This window comes from Saimiri boliviensis, chromosome 6 (assembly GCF_048565385.1).
Source record: "Saimiri boliviensis isolate mSaiBol1 chromosome 6, mSaiBol1.pri, whole genome shotgun sequence".
NCBI lineage: Eukaryota > Metazoa > Chordata > Mammalia > Primates > Cebidae > Saimiri > Saimiri boliviensis.
This window is the reverse complement of record NC_133454.1, coordinates 88,323,274-88,344,530: the sequence shown is the minus strand read 5'-3', so window position 1 is coordinate 88,344,530 and position 21,257 is coordinate 88,323,274. Positions and strand designations below refer to the sequence as shown.

At 50.2% G+C, this 21,257-nt stretch overlaps 1 protein-coding gene across 6 annotated transcripts in view; it reads left to right on the top strand.

Moving 5' to 3' along the window:
• Positions 1-21,257, top strand: part of PTPN5 (protein tyrosine phosphatase non-receptor type 5) — a 64,916-nt gene that overhangs the window by 9,743 nt on the left and 33,916 nt on the right. For 3 of the 6 annotated variants that reach the window (XM_010350965.3, XM_039470910.2, XM_074401216.1), the window contains exons 2-3: positions 9,816-9,903; positions 15,604-15,680. In XM_010350965.3, the coding sequence (XP_010349267.1) occupies positions 9,884-9,903; positions 15,604-15,680 (97 nt within the window). In that variant the 5' untranslated portion in view covers positions 9,816-9,883. Of the gene's footprint in view, positions 1-9,815; positions 9,904-15,603; positions 15,681-15,887; positions 16,016-21,257 lie in introns of those variants that run through there. The other 3 variants (XM_039470914.2, XM_074401217.1, XM_074401218.1) reach the window with 2 other exon arrangements.

Below are 21,257 nucleotides of genomic sequence, written 5' to 3'. Positions count from 1 at the left end.
TAGGAGAATTGCTTGAACATGGGAGACAGAGGTTGCAGTGAGCTGAGATCGTGCCATTGCACTCCAGCCTGGGCGACAGATGAGACTCCTTCTCAAAAAAAAAAAAAAAAAAAAAAGGTGGTCAAAAAAGACAGTCTAATCTCTGGCTACAGATGATAAATGTAAACTGAAACTCCCCGCCAGTGAGGCAGAAACCTCCATCCCCTCCTCAGAGGACCTGGCACCATGGGAAATGGCATGGATGAACACAGAGTAGCGCAGCTCAGGGAGCCAAGGGAAGGGGAGCAGAGATCAGAGTCAGTCATGGTAGGCTGCCTGGAGGAGGTGAGTTCCAAAGGTTTTCAAAGAGTTGTTTGTGTCAAGCCTAGGAGTTGCATAATCAGAGTGTGAGAGCCCTAAGGCATGATTCAAGGCCACCTGGATCATGGGCCTGATCTGTCCTCTCATGACCCTGGTACTGAGTCTCATGCAGCTGCCCTTCCCTCCTCCTTCACTCCTTTCCACTCTTATCTTCTTTTTCTCCCACTTGGTCTTTCCTTCCCGTCTTCCTTCCGAATCTAAGTGGAAAGGAAAGAGCTTGGTGTGCATTCCCCTGCCTTCCATTTTTTCCTCCTCTGCCCTGGGCTTTCTGTCGTGTGGGATAAAGGAGTTCTATCCCTTGCCCTTCTCAGCCTGGGAAGCTTACAGAAGCCAAAGGTATGGACAAGAGAGGCAGGGAGCAGCCCAGGACAGCGTGTGGCTCATTACCAGTTTCCAAGTCACAAGAAATGCTGGGGGAAGGATTCAGCCAGAGGAGAGATCAACACACCCTAGACTGACTCGGAGGAGGCCTGGGCTGAGGTGGGCCTTGGAAGGGCAGGAAACCACAGCACAAAGAGGAGGAGCAGGGAGGCCTTTCCTGGCCGGGCCTGAGCACAGAAAGGTTAAATCAGTCTGGGGACAGGGGGCCTGGTGAGAAGCTGGAGCCCACAGCAGAATGTGGCAGGAGCTAGGAGCCCCTCTAGGAGCTGAGAGACTAAGGCAGAGAAGCAGGAGGGAGCATGGCTGGGGCAGGTGGATGTTGTGGCAGAGGAGGAGCTGGGAAACCCTGTGAAGTGGAGTTTCCAGTTCTTTTTTTTTTTTTTTTTTTGAGACAGAGTTTCGCTCTTGTTACCCAGGCTGGAGTGCAATGGCGCGATCTCGGCTCACCGCAACCTCCGCCTCCTGTGTTCAGGCAATTCTCCTGCCTCAGCCTCCTGAGTAGCTGGGATTACAGGCACGAGCCACCATGCCCAGCTAATTTTTTGTATTTTTAGTAGAGACGGGGTTTCACCATGTTGACCAGGATGGTCTCGATCTCTCGACCTTGTGATCCACCCGCCTCGGCCTCCCAAAGTGCTGGGATTCCAGTTCTTTTACCCACCCTTTCCTAGGGCTCTGGGTCTGCCCTGGGGACCTGGAAACAGCCTGGAGCTCTCCCGAGGGCAGAGGAGGTTCTCCTGGGAAGGCCTCTCATCCTCCAGCTGCTGTTGCCTGCATTGTTCTCGTTAGCTCCAGAACAGCTGACAGAGCCTGAGGAAATAGGAAGTAGACCCTTGGAGCTGGTGATACCGCCTGGTACAAAGAGCAGGCGTGGCTCCCGTGTGAGGTTGGCTTGGAGGGAGACAGGAAGTGAAGGTTTGAGCCAGGTCAGCAGGAATATGGAGGAGGAGGCCTGCCCCAGGATTGCTGAGCTCTCTCTATGTACGGTCCTCACTTCCCAGGCTTCATCCCAACCCTGCAGCTCTCATCCCTGCCATGTTAAATGGGAGGAAACTGAGGCACAGAGAGGTTAGGACACCGGCCCAAGGCCCCATGGGGAAAAAGTGGCAGAGAACAGCGTTTCAGCCAGGTCTCTCTGCCTCTGAATTCTTCCCTTCTCCAGAGGACCACGGTTCCCTTACAACGTGTGATGTCACAATGGTCCATCTGTCGTGCTTTGAGGAATTCAGCCCGTGACTGAGGACCTGTGTTGACAGCCTGCCCTGGGCCCAGGTTTCCAGCCGTCCACTGGCACAGGGCAGGAAGACGATCAGCCATCCTGGGCCCAGGACCAGGCCCCGTCCTGTGTTCTCCATTGTCCACCTCAGCAGGACCAGGGAGACCACATACCAGCTCTCGTGTCAGTCCCTCCCCTCTCTAAGTGCCTGTAGCTCCTGCAGAGTGAGCTCATGATGTCCTCATCAGCTTGTCTCAAAGGGCTAATGAAGTAAGGTACTGAGAAGCATGTGGCACACAGTAGGTATGCAGCTGCTATTAATTAAATTTGAATGCAAGAGGTCAGGCTTCTTTTAACCTTGACTCCTGGTCCCACCTAGATATTTTTTCCTAGTTCCCACTTTATTTTTTTTTCCCGGCAAAAGACCCTCAAATCCAGCTAATGTTTCCAAACCCAGCCTCTCTGTATCTTCCCCTCCAGGCCCTGCTTCTGACTCAGTTTGTCTGACTCTTCCACCAAACCCAAAGATGCTGAGATCTTCCCAGGTTGCAATGACCTGAGCCAGGCCTGAGCACAGAAGGGTTAAATCGGGCTCGGGGCACGGGCCCTAATGAGAAGCTGGAGCCCACAGCGGGGTGTGGCAGGAGCTAGGGGGCCCCTCTTGTTGCACGTGGGAGCAGACTGAGCTTTGAACTTTAGCTCTCCCTTCTGTGAGTACATCCAGGCCTGTGAGAAGGAGCCTCGTAAGCAATGAGGAGCAGAGCGGATGCCAGAAAGGATCATCAGGGACCATCCGGAGCAGGCACAGCCACGCTGGCAGCCCAGGCCCAGGCAGCATCAGGGAAGTCTAAGGATGAAACCAGAGGCATGAAATAATGTGTGATTGGGGTGAGTGTGTAACCAACACAGGCTAGGCCAGAATTCTAGTTCCAAGGATTCTGTTAGACCATTCTTGTATTGCTATAAAGAAATGCAGCAATTTCTTTATAGCAATGCAGGAGACTGAGTAATTTTTAAAGAAAAGAAGTTTAATTGGCTCATGGCCAGGCTGTACAGGCAGCATGGCACTGGCATCTACTTGGATTCTAGGGAGGCCTCAGGAAGCTGACAATCAGGTAGAAGGCAAAGAGGATGCAGGCACATCACACAGCGAAAGCAGGACCAAGAGAGTGAGTTGGGGGAGGTGCCGCACACTTTTAAACAACCAGATGTTGTACGAACTCACTATCGTCAGGACAGCACAAGCCATGTGGGTTCAACCTCCATGACCCACCAGGCCTCACCTCCAACACTGGAGATTACAGTTCACTGTGAGATTTGGGGGTCGGGGACAAATAGCGAAACTATATCACAGAGGGGAATGAGAGAGCTGCAAGAGTGGACAAGGCCTAATCCTGGAGGGCAGAGACTCTGCCTACCAGGGCAGAAGGCCAATTGCTGGGGTTGGGTCAGTGTCTGAGCCAGGTGAGCAACAGTGAGACTGAGTTAAAACTCTAAACAGTAATACTGGCTAACACAGAGCATGCAGTGTGCCATGTGCTTGTCTGAGAGCTTTAGGTTTACTCCTCACAACTGCATTCTGAGTTAGGTCCTCCTGGTGGTCTATTTTAAAGATGAGGAAACTGAGGCACAGATTGAGCAAACCTCCGGACCTCTGCTAAGGCTGACTGCATGACTCTTCATATTCATAGCTTGAAATCAGTCATGGTGGGAGCATTTACACCATGAAAACTGGCAGAGGCACAAATCAGGGCTTTGCCTTTCTCTTTTGTTTGTTTGTTTTAAGAGACAGGGTCTCGAACTGTCACCTAGGCTGGAATGCAGTGGTGCAATCATAGCTCACTGCAACCTTGAAGTCCTGGGCTCATGTGATCCTCCTGCCTCAGCCTGCTGAGTAGCTGGGACTATAGGTGTGTACCCCCTTGCCCAGCTCACACTTTATTTTTTTGGTGAGATGGGATCCCACTATGTTGCCCAGCCTGGTCTTGAGCTCGTGGCCTCAAGCGATCCTCTTATGTCAAACTCCTAAAGTGCTGGAATTACAGGTGTGAGCCACCATTATTCCTAAAGTGCTGGAATTACAGGTGTGGCCTACATTATTCTTTTTTAATTCCTGCATAATATTCTGAATAGTTTATTTCATCTTGCTCCCAGTGATACAGCAGTTCAGTCCAGTAAAGAGACAGTCAAGAACCAGTTTACCAGCACACCACAGGATTCATCCCAGAGCCTTCGTGGACCTCATCCATGGGAGAAGAAATGCTATATTAACTGGGAAACAGGCAAAGCCTGAAACACAAGACGATGATAATTAACATTTTTAGGAGCTTCCTAGGCCCTAATCTATACATTTTCCATGCATCTCATGTAAAGACTTTGTGTGAAGATCAGCATTTACTCAGTCTCCATCATAACCCTCTGAAGTGTAGACACATTTATCCCTGTTTCACAGATGAAGAAACTGAGGCACAGATAAGTCAAAGTCTTGCCCAAGATCAGGCTGCCAGTGGGGGAGCCTTGTTTCATACTTGGGCAGTCCAGAGCCAAAACCTGTGTGTTTACTACTTTTATGCTGTTGTTTGTTTTTGAGACGGAATCTCACACTTTCACTCAGGCTGGAGTGCAGTGGCACGAAGTCAGCTCATGGCAACTTCCGCTTCCTGGGTTCAAGCGATTCTCCTACCTCAGCCTCCCCAGTAGCTAGGATTACAGGCACCTGCCACCACGCCCAGCTAATTTTGTGTTTTTAGTAGAGATGGGGTTTCACCATGTTGACCAGGCTGGTCTCAAACTCCTGACCTCAAGTGATCTGTCCACCTCGTTCTCCCAAAGTGCTGCCCACCTCGGCCTCCCAAGAATGAGCCACCATGACTGGCCTTTTATGGTGTTTTTCATGAGCCATTTGTAAATGCTCAAACTCTACCCCACTTTTTTTTTTTAAACATTTGCCTGGTTCTAGATACAGTATTAGACATGAGAAACAGAAAGGTCCCATATCACAGGCTGCAAACCTAGTGATTTAAATAAAGCCTGGGTCGAGATAAACTGAGTTTGAAGCCTGGTTCTGCCACAAACCAACTCTATGACCTTGAGCAGGTGACTTAGTCTCTCCAAGTCCCAATCTCCACGTATAGGTGGAGGATGACTGTTTACCTCATAGGGTTATAGTGAGAAGTGAATGATGTCATACATGTGCAGTGCTTGGCATCCAGCACACGATAAGTTTGCAGTAAAAGGAAGCTGCAGTGATCGTAGACTGCAGGTTTATGTCCAGGTAGCTCCGTGTGAGGCAGGGAGACTGGCATCAACAGATAATGACCGTGTGGGGAGGTAAGAACAGAAGACGGGGTACCCAGTTCTTCCTAAGGGAGTCCGAGAGGGTTCTATTGAGGAGGTGATCTTTGAACAGAGTCTTAAAAGGCAAATAAGAGTTTTCCAAGCAGAGAAAGGAAAAGGGGGCTTTTCCAGTGGAGGGAGAAGTGCATCCCAAGGCATGATAGGTAGGAGCGAGCAAGTAACTGAACGGAAATACCAGAACACACCCAGGAGAGGTGTGATCACACCTTCTCGTTTGTGACGGCCTGTTTTCTCCGTGTAAATTAAACTGCATACCTAGGAGGAGGTGCCAGGAGAGGGAGCAGAATGGAGTGTTTTCAGAGTCTTGGAGAACAGAGGATCAGACCAGATGACCTCTGAACTCGAAAGTTCAGCGTCTTGATCGTCTTTTGGGCTTCCAACCACTGCACCATTTATTATCAAGTAGGACCATCCACAGCATCAAATCACAACTGAACCTGGACTCTTGTCGATAATTGGCACTGGCCAGATCCGCCCTCCATGCTTGCCGATTGCCCTCCGTGGACTAAGGCCTGTTTCCCTGACGCTGTGAGTGCCCTCTGCTGGTTCACTGCCATTCCACCCTCTGCCTCACTAAGCCCTCACAGGCCCGAAATTGAAGCCTGACCTCTAAGGAAAGACCCTTGGAGTTCATCTCATTCAGGCCCTTTGGTTTTCATCGGGGCTGCTGAGATTCAGATAAGAGAAATGACTGGCCCAAGGTCACACGGTAGCCTGGGACTAGAGCCCAGGGCTGCTGGACCCTGGGCCAGTGAGCGTATGTGTCACGGCACCGATGGAGCACAGCTGCCACCATCACAGGCTCCCCACCCAAGCCAGCCTCCCAAGGCCTGCTCCCTGGGTTGCCATTTCAGGTGGAGAAGGCCGAGATGGTGGTCCAGTGCGGGATTTCCGATCATTCTTCTAGGGAGAATGGCAACGAGCCCCTTCGGACACCCAAGCAGGAACAGGGACACAGGCACAGGGATCTCCCTCTTGTTCCTTCACTCGTTCGCCTGGGCCACTTCACCCCCTGAGCCTTCGTTTTCTCGTCTGTAAAAATGGGGATCATCACATGTTACTCACATAGATTTATGGTGAGGATTTCTTAACAAATAGAAAGCAACTGCCGTGATGTGCGGTCTCTTCCTGTTGTATTTGCAGAATATTGTTTTTGTCAAAAACTAAAAAGTGAAAGAGGGGTTAGGAATATGGGCAGTAGGGGAAGCTCTGTGATGACTAGCTGTGTGGCCTTGAGCAGGTCACTTCACTTCTCTCAATATCCATTTCCTCCTCTAGAAAATGCAGGGAATGCTAGTATGTGCCTCCAGGGGCCGCTGTGAGGGTTGAATCTGCTAACACGTGCAAGGCACTTGGAGCAGTGCCTGGCCTGTGTGGTCCACGTGCTGTGGTGATAGATGCCCATTCTGTTGTGAAGATGTCATTGTTACCCTCTTCATCCGTCAGGGGCTATCTAAGATGTTCCTGGATAGGTGGCCCTGAGATTGCTTCTGCCCTGTTTCCTGCTTCCTTCCTCACTCTGATCACGTCCCCCGTTCCCTTCCATCCTCACCAACCTGACCATGAAATTTTAAAAGTGTAGATTTTAAAAGAAAGCCAGCGTGGCCCTGAGAAGAGGCTATGAGGGTCCACAGAACCGGAGCTGAATCACTGTGAATTCCTGACCCTCTACCCCAAAGACGTAGTTAGGACAGAACGTGTGGGCGTCAGCCATGAGCCCCTGGTGTCTCACGATGCTGCCTGCGCAGCTAGCCCATGCTACTTTGGTCCCAGCAGGGTGGCCAAAGCCAGCAAAGAGTCTGAGTGTTTCTCCTGCTCCCGTCCCACCCAATCTAGGAATGTGGCAGGATGGGGCTCCTCAAATCTCCCTCTAGCGCCCTCCTCCGCAGAGTACAGGGGGAAGCTGGTAAACTCAGTTCATACTGGACCTTTGGAGCAGACCACAGACACCTGCAGTCCCAACAACGCCTTTCTGTTGTCAGCAAGGGAGGGCACATGGTCCTCGGATGCCTCTCTTGTCCAAAGGCTGCCCTGGATGATTTGGCAACGTTCAAAGCCCTTTGCGCTTTCCAGAAGCTAGGTTCCCAGCCCTTTCCTGGGAGTTTATACGCGGTCTATACCTGCTTCCCCACCACCACCACCCTCATTTCTCTTCTCTGCCATGCCTTTGTCGGTTGTTTGCATAGTTCCCCAGGACCTGCTGTTTACCAGTCACCATGCTAGTCAGCATTCGCCTTCTCTCATTCACTGGCAATCTTCACCACAATCCTGTGTGGAAGGTATTGTCATCCGCGTTAAACATATGAGAAAAAGGTAAGGCTTGGAGTGATAAAGACACTTTTCCAGAGCCACACAGTTTGACTAGAGCAGAGTGAAGGCCTGTCCTCAGGGAAGGCTTCCTAGAGCAATTCAAGATTAAGCTGGAGCTTAAAGTCTGAGTTGGATTTTAAGGAGGGGTGCAAAGAGGTGATAGCCTTCCAGGCAGGAGAGACAGCTTAAGCAAAGGGGCAAACGGAGGGCTGTGCTTTGTGGTCAAGGAGGTGATGAGGAGGCAGTTATGGTCTGAAATCAGAGGGACCGGAGTAGGTCCCCAGCAGAGGGGCAGTCCCCAGCTGCAGTCCGGGGTCACGACGGCCCCTCTCTTATCTGATCGTCATGCCCACCTTTTTAGCTGGTCTCCTGCCTCCCAAGCCAAGAATCTATTCTTAGAGCTGGTTGATTTTTTAAATCCTTAATATCAGGTATAGAAGAAATGTCTCATTGTGTTTCTTAAATGAAATTAGCCCAGACTCAGAGCTTCCCAGCATCCCTACCTGATAGGAAATTCAATCCCAGTCATCACTGGAGGGATCCCAACCCACTGCTGTGACCACCATACCAGGGATGTTTGAAGGAAACCACACTGGTTATAGCTGAGACACCTTCTGTGTAGAAAGAAATTTAGTCTAAAAGGGGAGTGTGGAAAGGGGTGTGGCATGGGATGGGACAATCTAATCGCTCCCTTGTAATTTTTTCCCTTACTGTGCCTTCTGCAGGGAGGGTGCCATGTGGGGTGCAGCAGAAGCCCTGGAGGCTGAGATCCAGCCCTCTCTACGCACTCAGCATCACCCACGCAAACACCAGGCACTAGTCATAGAACTGATGGGCTCTGTCACCTTCCCAGGTCCCGAGGTCCCCTCCCCTTCCAACATCCCCACCTCCCTGACCAAGAGACACCTCACCCCCCAGTTGCTCAAGCTTTTACAGAACAAAGATTGGAAGGATAGCTCCTCCAGGAACTTGACCTTTGGTCCTGCAGCCAAGCTGCCTCTCCCAAGGGAGAGGTCCACCTTACCTCTCTGGAAAGAAAGGGAGGGATAAAGAAAAAAATTACAAGTGAGCAATTCAGCAGATTGTCCCCTCCCCTTTCCATACTCCCTTTTTAGGCTAAATTTCTTTCTAGCCCTTGAATATGCCCTGCTTTGTGTCAATTCCAGGCCCATCCACATGCCCTCCTTCTACCTGGAACACCCCACCCGCTCCTGTCTCATCCCACAGCCTCTCACCCCCACTCCTCTTTCACGTCTCACCAGAGACAGCCCTTCCTGGGAACCAGACCTCTCCTGAGTCCTCTGCCTCCTTAGGGGTCTGGCTGGCACTCCCAGGGCACCCTGCTTGCCTCCCCTCACACAGGTCACTTGCCTTTTCTCCTTACCTGCATCCCCCATGAGATGCTTGTCATTCATTGTATTCCCAGGGTCCCACACGTAGCTTGAACATAGTAGGTGTTTAGAAAATGGGTTGAACAAATGAATGGTCCAGTCCCTGAATCAGACTCAAATGAAAAATGGACAGCTGTTGCCCAAGCCCCTCAGCAGGCTGAGCCTACCCTGCTGTTTTCATCTTCGCTTCCCTGGGGTCTCTGCCATGCCCACGCCCCGCTTCTCCCACTCAGAGAAGAGCAGGGATAGAAGGGAAGTCATTTGTCTGGGCACATCCCAAGCAGAGAACACTCAGACCCTGTGTTTGGGATCCAGAAAACTCCAAGTTTGCAGTCTGCTCAGACGTGAGGACAGATGGCTGGACAGTGGACAGCTGGGCAAGGAGGGGAGGCAGCTTGGCAGGACGGAAATAGCAGTGAACTAAGCATTGGGAGTCCTGGGCTCAGAGCCTATTCATTCCATGAGTTTGCTGCACGCATCAGTCTGGGTTCTTTGGTTGCCAGCAACACAAGAGGACTCTGAGTAACTTGGGCAGAAAAGATATTTATTAGAAGGCTTTGGGGTATGATACAAATAACAGCTAACTGAGCTCTGGTTCTGGGCTGTCTGTGTGGCAGGAGGCAAGCAGGGCACCAGGGGAGGAGAAAGGTGGCTCACAAAAGGAAATCAGGAGTTTAACTACCTGAAAACAATTGTTGACACACTGTGTGACCTGAGACTAGTCACTTAACCTCTCTTTGTCCCCGTTTTCCCGTATGGATGATCTGAAGCTGCCCTCTCTCCTCCATTTATATCTCCAGCTTGCTTTTTGCTGAGAAAGCTTCCTGCCCTGGAAGATGGCACCCTTCCCCATCCAGACACCTTGGGAATGAATTATGAGGGAGCCAGGTGAGTGAGTGTTTACGTGGTTCCCCTGCACCCCGCCCACTGAGAAGGCCAAGCCTTCTCCATCTGGATCCTCTGGGGCACATGAGGTGCTCAGCCTGATCATTCCTTTTCCGTGAAGCCAGCATGTCCTCTGCCCCTGCCTGCTGAACATGCTGGTGAAAATCTGGATGGCATTATAGGCCTCTTCCTGGATATAGTTTGGCCATCTTTAACTGGGAGGCTCCTAGCTGGAGTCTGCCCTCCTGGAGCCGCTGAAGCTACCTGGGACCCTGCCACTGCCCTAGATGTGGCCTTTAACGTGTACATCAACAGGCTCAGGCCCTGTGCTAAACACCTGGGATGCAGAGGTGGTTGAGGGGGTGAGGATGCTCCAAAGTCAGAAGCTGGTGGGGGAGGAAGGTGCATAAACAGCTAACTATAGCAGCAGAACAAAGTAAGAGACAAAAGGATATATGAACCAGGTGTGTGGGGGAGCCCAGAAGTGGGAGGGCGCAGTTCTTCCTGAGAGATCAGGAAGTGCTCTGTGGAAGGCATACCACCTAAGCCCCACCTTGGAGAACAAGTAAGATTCGACAAAAGAGGAAAGGGTCTTCCAGGCTGAGGGAACAGCACAAACAAGGCTCAACGGGAGGAACCGACAGGTTTGATTCAGCAAATACAGATGTCGGGTGGAGTTGGAGCTTTAGGAGGGCGGCGTGAGCACCACATTAGCAGTGAAGGGTCTTTACAGGGTACCAGGAGCACAAAGCCCAGGAGAGAGGGCTGGGCTTGGCTCAGCCTCACACTCAAGAATCAGGCTCAGGCTCTCTGACTGGCACAGCAAACCTGCCAGCTCTTTCTCTGCATGAGTCCTGGGCAAAGCCACGACTTTATGTTAGGAGACTCCAGGATGTCTCTTAATAGCACCTCCCACCCCCCCTCCACTCCCCAGGCAGAGGGGAGGTGCCTCTGTTAGAACACTTCACCCAAGCCGAAGCTGCATCTGTTCTGTGTCTTCTGCACTGGCCGTGAGCTTCTAGAAGATGGGGTGGGCAGTCTAGGCTGGGTCTCCAGCACCCAGCGCTGGTGGCATAGCTGCACGGCACATTACCTTCACACAGACGAACAAGCAAAGGAAGGTGATGACATTCAAGTTACAATGGGCTTAGAGTCTAGGCACCTTATTCTCATAAGCGAGGCCTCAGACCCAGAGCGCAGAAAGGATTGCCCAAAACCACAAGTGTGATGGGAGGAGAGTGGAAACAGAACAGTTTGGTTCATAGGAGCACTATTCACAAATAGCCAAAAGGTGGAAACAGCTCAAATGTTCAACTGATGAATAGATAAATAAAATGTCATCCATCCTATAGTAGAATATTATTCAGCCATAAAAAGGAATGAAGTACTGATGCATGCTTTGGACTTGGATGAACCTAGAAAACATTATGCTAAGTGAAAGAAGCAAACACAAAAGGCTACATATTTTCTGATTCCATTTATATGAAATATCCAGAATAGGCAAAGCCATAGAGACAGAAAGCAGATATGCGGTTGCCAGGGGCTGGGGGGGAGGAGGACAGGGAGTGACTCCTTAATGAGTACAGGATTTTCTTTTGGGGTGACAAAAATATTCTGGAAGCAGATCATTATGATGGTTGCACAACATTATGAATGTATTAAATGCCACTGAATTGTACTCTTTAAAATGGTCAAAATGTTGAATTTTATGCTATGGGAATTTTAGCACAGTAAAAAGAGTGGTTTCAGACCAGTTCAGATGCTACCAGCTGAGTCTAAAGTCCATTCCTTAAACATAAGCTGCTGCTCCCCCACTTCCTGTTATAGGCGTCCCCAGCCAGGCCAGGTGTGAAAGAGCCAGCATCACTCTCAGTGCAGGAAGCCACCTGGTCAAGTGGAAGAGGGCTTCCCCCGCCCCCAGGGAGGCAGGATTCCTTGCTTCTGGGTTGCTTCTTGCCCACATGCCTCTACTGAGGCCTAGCCCCCATCTGCTGCTCCATCCCACTGACAAGCCTACTTCTGATTGCACCAGATGTTCCCTACATCTTGAGCTTCCATGGCTTGCTCTATTTGCTCTACTCAAGAAATCCTTTTCCCTTGCAACACTTCATCCACCTAGAAACATATTTTAAAAACCAGCTCCTGTCTCCCTCTTGGAGAAGACTTCCTCTACCCCTTGCCCCTCCCCACAAATGAGCAGAGCCTTCCCCAAAGTGGTCACATGCATACCTTAGTTAAAGCAGGTATCAGAGTACAGTCGTGCCTGCATGTCTTTCTCTCTGAGAAGACTGGGAGCCTGCAAGGAGGGGCCTGGATCATTCATCACTGTATTCGTAGGGCAGCTCCAGGCCTTGCTCACAGAAAGTGCATGCCTGTTGAATGACACGATGGCTTTGGGAAGCTGCTTTCACTCTGGGATGTCCTCCATCAGTGAAGTGGGGGCAGGCTGGGTGATTTCCAAGTCCCTCCATCCCTGGAGCTCTCTGGTTATAAAGGAAGCAGTGGTGTGGGCAGCCCAGCCAATGGCTGCTCTTGTCATAGGCCAATCTTCTGTTCCTGTTGCCTGGCTGATAGAAGTGGGGAAGGAGAGAGAAGGAGCCTTAGCAATCCAGTACAAGCAGCTATTTCTGCTGGTGGTGGGGAGGGAGGAAGGCAGTACCCAGAGACTTGAGTTTTCCATCCAGCCTGAATGGCCATCTATTTTCTCTAGAAAGCTGATTAAACCCTCCACTGGACAGTCTAGACATGCAGGTTTTGGATGGGGTCGCCTGGAGTCCTTTGACCTCAGGGAAGAGCAGTAGGCTCTTGCTCCATTTTCCTTTGCAGTCAAGAGGTGCTACTCGTTCTGCTTTTCTGATTATGAAATTAGTCATTTTCTAGGAAGCTTATTTATAGAGTCCGCCGCACACATGCAGCACTGAGCTATTCTGAACACAGCTTGGGGCCTGAGAGGCTTAAGGTGTGAAAGCAGGTGTGAGTCACACATTGGTCCCCTCCCAGAGGTATCTGGATACTATGCCTTTCTGTACCCAGCCAGGGGGCTGCCCTCAGGGGCTGCCATCCGGCTGGGTGCTCTTTAGGGTAAGGAAAGAACAAGTTTAGGATTGGAAGGTTGGGGGTGGGTGCTCTCAAACACAATCCCTGTGGCCACGACCAGCTCAATATGAAATGTGGGGCAAGTCAGAGCCCACCCTCTGCCTCAGTTTCTCCTCTGTAAAATGAGAGGCCTTCCAGATCTGTGATTCTCTGACTTCTGTGGACGACAGCTGTAGAGGAGAGCTCCAAGCTACTTAACAAAGACCCTCCCACAAAGCAGCTCAGATCATGGCTGTGTTTGAGGTTCCTAATGTTTTCTCAAGAACGTCAGGTCAACATTCACTTATTCCATAAGTGTTTATTTATTGAACACCCTCCTACGAACCAGGCACTGTGCAAGGCTTTGAAGATACGATGGTAAATAAAACAGAAACAGTGGACCCTGCTTTCATGAAACCTACAGTTGAATGATGGAGACAGATGTTGAATAATGGCATAAATTAAAATGACATTTCTAACTGTGTCAGGTACATACCATGAGCAAAAAGTACGAAGAAGTAGAGCTGGAGAACCGCTCTAGGTAGAGAGAAAAGCATGTGCAAGGCACTGGGAAGGAAAGAGCCTTCCCGGTGTGGCTGGGGTGCAGAGGTCAAGGGGGAGAGGGGCAAGGGGTAAGGCTGGAGGGATCAACAGGGACCAGACCACCCAACATCTAGTGAACGATGCCAAAGGATTTTTATCTTTGTTCTAAGTTCAATAAGGATGCCATGAGAATATTTTTTTGAGAAATGTTATGTGATAAATGTTGAGTTTCGAGGAACTGATTCTAGCTCCTCTGTTCGGAGAAGAGTTCACCATGCCGCTTTCCATTGCCTGGGGCAGAGGGGACTTCCACATCCAGTTGTGCAGGTGGCAAACTGCACAGTCTATCTATGCCATAAGCATTGGCGCCATGTGGAGAATGTTTTGGAGGCCAGCCTGAGTGGATGCCAGCAATCAGTTAAAATATTGCCACCGCAATCTAGACAACAGATGATGGTAGCTGGGACCACAATGGGGAGGGAGAAAGGTGGGGGTACTCCAGGGACATTTAAAGAAAGCACCTAAAGTCAGACGTTTACGTTGAAGGTAGTGACCCCCTCTCTGCAGGAGTGCTGGGCTCTAGGACTTGTGATTCCCTGAGACCCTGGCAATTGGGTTGAGGCAAAAAGAAAAATGAAGTAATACAATCCCAGTTGCAAAAGAAGCTATCGCAGAGAGAAGGGCCACCCTGAACCTGTCCTCTCTGCACTTAAGTATTTAAAATCCAGAGTTGGGCCTGAAATAGGCCCCAGGGCCAGTCCAAGAAACAGGATAGGAGGACAGGCAGGCAGAGAAGCAGCTGAGCCTCTGGACTTCCTGGAAGTATGCTAGAGAGGCTATGTCAACAGTTCTTTTGGTTGCCAGTTTCAGAAATCGCATCCCACTGGCATAAACTAAAATGTGGGGATTTATTGGAAGGATCCTTGGCCATCTTATGGTCTTGATAGACATACTGTCCAATCAAGACTCAGTAGAGATGGTAACAAGGCAGCTCTCAGGCCCTCAGCAGCAGGTGTTTGCAGGTCTTCTCTCCAGGGCACTGTGGCTACCATGATTCAGCACCAGCAAAATGCACCAGAATGCATTTTCAGTGTGCAAGGGAGAAGATTTGATTGACTCACCTTGGTTTGTGTGTCCAGCCTTGGATCAGTCATCAGCTACTCCCCAGGGTCAGAGACACGAATGATAGACCAGGCCACTGGAGCCCACGCTGCATTTCAGGCCATTCCCAGCGTAGGGGAACCCCTGTGAACCAAGTGGTTGCCCTCAAAATATGTCTACTCTAAAGATGCTTCATGGGGTCTAGCTGATCTCCAGTAACCTTTTTCCAGCTTACCGGGTAAAAGATCAAAACTAGACACCCATACTGTCCTATAAGGTGCCCTGATAGGCTAGAAAGAGGGTTTTCTGATTTCAGGAAGGAAACATTTAGACTATGCGAAACATGTATATAACTACTTTTTCTAGCTATTTCTGGAGAAGAGTTCTGCATGTCACTTTCCACTGCCTGAAGTAGAGGGGATTTGCACATCTTGGAGAGCTGGACACAGGATTGTGGGTTACTCAGAGCCCCCTTCCTGTTCACCTATGGTTCACAGCCACAGGAAATAGGACACACAGTGGCAAGGCAGCAAGTGCATGAGCCTGGAATCCTAGGCCATAATTTCAAACTCTTCTCTATTCTGTTTAGCTGTGTGACTTTGGGCAAGTTATTTAACCTCTCTGAGCCTGTTTAATCCCTCATTCGTGGGCTCATGGTGAGGATTAAATGTGGTGAAGTTGGCAAAGTGTTTGCATATAGTAAATCTTCCTTCCGTGATAGAGATGATGATGGTGATGATGATGGTGATGGTTGTGATGATACTGCTGCCACTGATTCCACAAGGAGGACACCTGCAAATTTCTGCTCCTGCCTCTGCGGCTTGACCCCTCAATAGGCTGTTAGTTTCCACAGGTCCCTTTGATGGGGTGGGGTTATTCAGAGGGATACAGAATACAGGAGAGGGAGGTTTCTTATCTTTGCTCAGGGTTTTTGTCTTGATCCTGGCTCACCAGCATCATCTCACCTTTTCTATCCTGCTGCAGGAGTGAGAGAGAGAACCACGCTGCTGATGACTCCAAGGGAGGGGCCCTGGACATGTGCTGCAGTGAGAGGCTACCGGGTGAGTCTTCGCAGCCCCCAGGTCCTCCCAGAGCTCAGAGTGGAAAGAGAATACCCTGGCTGGTGCTGGGGCTGGAGTAAAGCCGAGCTAGCTGTGAACTTGCATGAGAAGAACCAGGCAGCTGCTCCATAGGTCTTCATTTAAATGGGGGCTTGTTTTTCTAATCCCTGATGCATTCTGGCCTGTTACCATTTGGAGCTGCTCTAGGCTCACATGGAGGGAAGAGCAAGCAACTGAGGGTGTGCTAGGAAATGAAGAGAAGGATGAAGAGCTGGGGAGTCCAGGGCTCCTAGGGAATGACCGGTGACCGTTCATTGCTGGGCTGACTTCAAGAGGTAAGGGTAGGAAGCAAAACCTGAAGGCAGCATGAGCCAAGGCGGGGGGCGGCGGGGAGGGGAGGAGGTGCGAAACTACCTGACGTCCCTGTTGAGAAGCCCGGCTTGAGGGTGAAGCTGTGCTGCTCGAGGCCAGCTGACCACACTTGCAGGCCATTGCAGCTACCGTGGAGATTATTACCAAGGCGCTCTTGCCCACAGGGTGGCAACTTGTCCCAGTTGTAACCCCATGACCCACGCCCTGATAAACAGCCTCAGAAGGAAGAAAAAGTTAGGGGAGATATTTAATTTTTTAATAAAAGCTTTTATTGTGAGCCGGGCATGTGGCTCACGCCTGTAATCCCAGCACTTTGGGAGGCCGAGGCAGGCAATCACAAGGTCAAGAGATAGAGACCATCCTGGCCAACTCGGGGGGTAAAACCCCCCTACTAAAAATACAAAAATTAATTTGGCGTGGCGGGGCGCACCTGTAGTCCCAGCTACTTGGGAAGCTGAGGCAGGAGAATCACTTTAACCTGGGAGGCAGAGGTTGCAGTGAGCCGGGATCATGCCTCTGCACTCCAGCCTGGCAACAGAGCAAGACTCCATTGCAAAAAAAAAAAAAAAAAAAAATTATTGTTTTTTTTCCTTCTTATAACAAAAGGTTAACTGTCAAAGCATTAGAAATAAATACAGGTGGGAAAAAATCACCATAATCCTGTAACACAGCATACATTTTCGTCTCTCCTTCCAAACATTTTGTTCAAAGTCTTTTGAACTCTAACTTTGAAGCCCAAAACCTGTAGCTTGTCAGAGACCTCATGATTGGCAAGGAACCTTAGAATTGAGTCTTCATGTGACGTTGTTTAAGATAGACACTGGAGGCTGGGCGTGGTGGCTCAAGCCTGTAATCCCAGCACTTTGGGAGGCTGAGGCGGGTGGATCAAGACCATCCTGGTCAACATGGTGAAACCCCGTCTCTACTAAAAATACAAAAAATTAGCTGGGCATGGTGGCATGTGCCTGTAATCCCAGCTACTCAGGAGGCTGAGGCAGGAGAATTGCCTGAACCCAGGAGGCGGAGGTTGCGGTGAGCCGAGATCGCACCATTGCACTCCAGCCTGGGTAACAAGAGCGAAACTCCATCTCAAAAAAAAAAAAAAGATAGACACTGGAAACAACCAGGTATGGGTCTAAAACAATGACTCTTCAAAACAAGTGACATTTTATTCACACCACACTCAGTGCCCCAGCTCCTGAGGAAGCCCTTTGGTGCAGTTCATACCTTAACCAGTAGGGGGTGCCATTGCTCAAAACACTTTGGTCAGCCTGCTGAGATAGTCTAAGACGGACACCATCTGTCTTGAAGAGGAGAATTCTCTGAAAAGATGTGAGAACTCTCTGAATATCTGAATGGCTGTCTTATGGAGAGGACAGGAGATCTTTTCCGTATAGCGTAGGATGACATGATCCCAACACATTGAAATTAAAGACAGGCCTGCTGGCCCGTAGAACTCTGACTCTAAAAGTGGTCCAGTCATAGATCTCAATAATTCCAGAGGAAGAAACGAGTGTTCCATCACAGGAGGCATTCAAGTAATGGCTAGATAGACATTGGAGAGGAAATTTCCACAGTGGGTGGGAGGTCCAGATGACATCAGAAGTCCCCTTCAACTATTAAACAGTTCTGTGACTCAGATATGAGTCATAGAGTTCGGAGATGACTCTACAATCAGGGATGGCCCCACTGGCTAGAAGAAAGCCACAGAAAATAGGGCAGAATGAATGGAAGTCCAGAGAATGGCATGGTGTGGAGGCAGAAAGAGCATTTGAGTCCCCCTGTTCTGCTTCAGGCTGTGTGTTTATGCACAAATCACTTAACCTTGCTGGAGCTCCAGTCCCTCATCTGTAAATAGAAACAATAGTGATATGAGTATTTATCCTCACAAGCATCCTGGGGGGAATAAAATAACCATGGCCGGGCGCGGTGGCTCAAGCCTGTAATCCCAGCACTTTGGGAGGCCGAGGCGGGTGGATCACGAGGTCAAGAGATCGAGACCATCCTGGTCAACATGGTGAAACCCCGTCTCTACTAAAAATACAAAAACATTAGCTGGGCATGGTGGCACGTGCCTGTAATCCCAGCTACTCAGGAGGCTGAGGCAGGAGAATTGCCTGAACCCAGGAGGCGGAGGTTGCGGTGAGCCGAGATCGCGCCATTGCACTCCAGCCTGGGTAACAAGAGTGAAACTCCGTCTCAAAAAAATTAATTAATTAATTAATTAATTAATTAATAACCACTCAGTCATTCACTCAAGTGCTTCTTGAGCACCTACTAGGTCTCAGGTTCTGTACTAGGTGCTAGAGATATGGTGGTAAATAAAACAGACACAGTCCCTGCTGTACTGAAAGGTCATGGACAAGTTCTGCTTTGAGCTGCTTCTGCAAAATGAGATGAAGCCACAGTAGAGATGCTGCAGTAATAAGCATAATTTATTGAATCCTAATATTCTCTCCTATACCTCCCCAAAAGCCAGAAACCAGTGTAGAATAGAAGAGGAGCATTGGTCATGTCATATCCTAGGAAATCAGTGTCATTTGTACCCCCATCTTACAGATGAGAGGACCAAGGCCCAGGGAGCTTAGGCAGTCTGTCCAAGGTCACTTAGCTGGTAGAGGGAGGATTCACTCCAGGCAGTCTCTCTCAGTAGCCCGCATCCTCACCACTACCTTGTTCTGCCTCTGTTGTCACCATGGAGCCACTGTCATCTTCTGACACCCTGTGGACAGAGGCAAAAAGAGTTAAAGTGTGTTTGTGCCAGATGGAAGTTTAAAGGAGGTAGACAATGTCACTGTGCCTGTGCCCATCTGTGTCCTTCCTCTGGGAAGTCCTACTTGCAGAGGCTGAGCAAGTTGTGTGACCCTCGAGACTCACACAATGCCATCCTGATAGGGGACTACAGTGATTATTTGCCTCCTCCATGGGGCCGTGAGCTCTCTGAAGGCAAGCACCTCCCTATTTCATCTCTGCATCCCATGTGCAGCAGGTATTCACTCATTTCTTCATTCTGTCACTACTGATTGAGCACCTGCATGTGCTGGGCACTGTTGTAAGCCCTAGAGATCGAGCAGAGATCCAAACTGAAAAAATTTCCCACCCTCACAGGACAGTATATGTGCTGGTCAAGAGCAGGGACTCTGGACCCCAGCTTGGTTCCACCACTTACCAGTGGGATAATCATGGGCAAGTACTGAATCTTTCTGGGCCTCTCATTCACAGTATAGCAAGAACAATATTCACTACTGTATAGAATTGTTAGAGGATTCAGTGAGTTAACAGAAAGCTTAGAACAGTGCCTGGCTTATAGCGAGTGCTGTACACACATTTGCTATTAAGGAAAAAATAGACAACAAAAAAAATAAGTAAAAGCTATGCCACATAGTGTGGCCCATAGTGGTAAGTGCTATGAAGACAATTAAAGCCAACAAGAGGCCGGGCGCGGTGGCTCAAGGCCTGTAATCCCAGCACTTTGGGAGGCCGAGGCGGGCAGATCACGAGGTCAAGAGATCGAGACCATCCTGGCCAACATGGTGAAACGCCATCTCTACTAAAAATAAAAATAAAAATAAAAATAAAAAATTAGCTGGGCGTGGTGCCGTGCGCCTGTAGTCCCAGCTACTTGGAAGGCTGAGGCGGAAGAATTGCTTGAACCCAGGAGGCAGAGGTTGCCGTGAGCCGAGATTGTGCCACTGCACTCCAGCCTGGTGCCTGGCGACAGAGTGAGACTCTGTCTCAAAAAAAAAAAAAAAAAAAAAAAAAAGCCAAGAAGAGGGGGATGGGAATGAACTGGGGGGTGGTTTGGCATTGTGAATAGGGTAAACCCAGAGCCTGGTGTGGAGTAGGCTTCCGCAAACGTTTGTCAAGACACTGACCTGTACTGGGACACAAAAGGAAATGGAGGTGTATAGGCCAAGAGGGTTAGAGTGCTGGGCCTTTAGAAGAAGCCTATGAGCACTGCAGGCAATTGCATAATAATGGTGTAAAAATCCAGCCCTCAAGTATTCTCTCCCCTCCTGGCTGTCTTGCCCAGAGGTGAGGCAGAGTAAGGGCCAGCCATGCCTGGTGACTTCTTCATTCCCACACCCACCTCCAGATGGGAGGCAACATGGCCAACACTCCCAGCCGCCATGGCCACCCAGATCTGAGCCAACAGTCATATAGTCCCCTCAGAGCTTTCTGGAGTGGAAACATCCTCAGGCATCACCAACACCTCATGGCAGGCACTCCCCCACTGCCCCCACCCGCTGCCCCAGGGCCAGGCATGCTGCCTCTGGGACACCTCCACGTGTGCGCTGGCACACTCATGTTTCTGCTCACTTGTCACGGCCGCATGCTCCCCTGTGCACATGCATGTACCCACGCACAGTCACCCGGGCACGTGACCTGCCTGTCTCACGCAGCCCTGCAGGGGCGGACGCACACCTCCACGTTCGCACACCTGCACATCTTCCTCTTGCACACTCACCTCTCTCAGCTGCATCCCTCCACCCCCCAGCTTCCACTCCGCATGCTTCCTGGAGATGTGCTTGCTCTCTCGTTCCCTCCTTAGGTGACTTTCTCTCTCTCCCCCGCACCTTCACACACACTCTCGAAAATGACTAGGCAGACTCCTCCCTTTCCTCTCCATTCTCCGTCCTCTTCCCAGACCCGCAGTCCAGTCGTGCACAGCTCCCAGGTACTGTGGGGGCACTGAGTGTCTACCCCACTGCCTTCCCCACCCCCATGCACATGCACACACAGGTATTTTTATTCTCCCTCATGCACACACCCTTTTTCATGTGGTCACCCTCCTTTTCTCTTTCACTCTTCCTCTCTTGCTCACCTCATTTGCTCACAGTCACCCAAACACATTGGTACCTTCAAACTCACACTCTCCCTTCTTCTATGTGTGGGTGTTCATATTTGCAGGAAACCAGGCAGGCAGCACTGCTGATGCTGGAGTCTCCACTCCTTCCCCCAGCCAGCACCAGTACAGGCCCAGCCCAGTGTAGTCCTACTCCCAGCAGCTGCCTCGGAGGTACAGGGTAGAGGAAAGAGGTAGATAAAGCCACAGTAGGTGCCAGTGGGGGGCAGTACATGAAATACAGCAACATCACCAGGCGTTGCTCTCAGCATCTTTACCATGCAGATTCATGGGCAGGCCTGCAGGGACGGAGGTCAGACTACCAATGAGGCCCCTCACCGTTTACCACCCATTCTCTG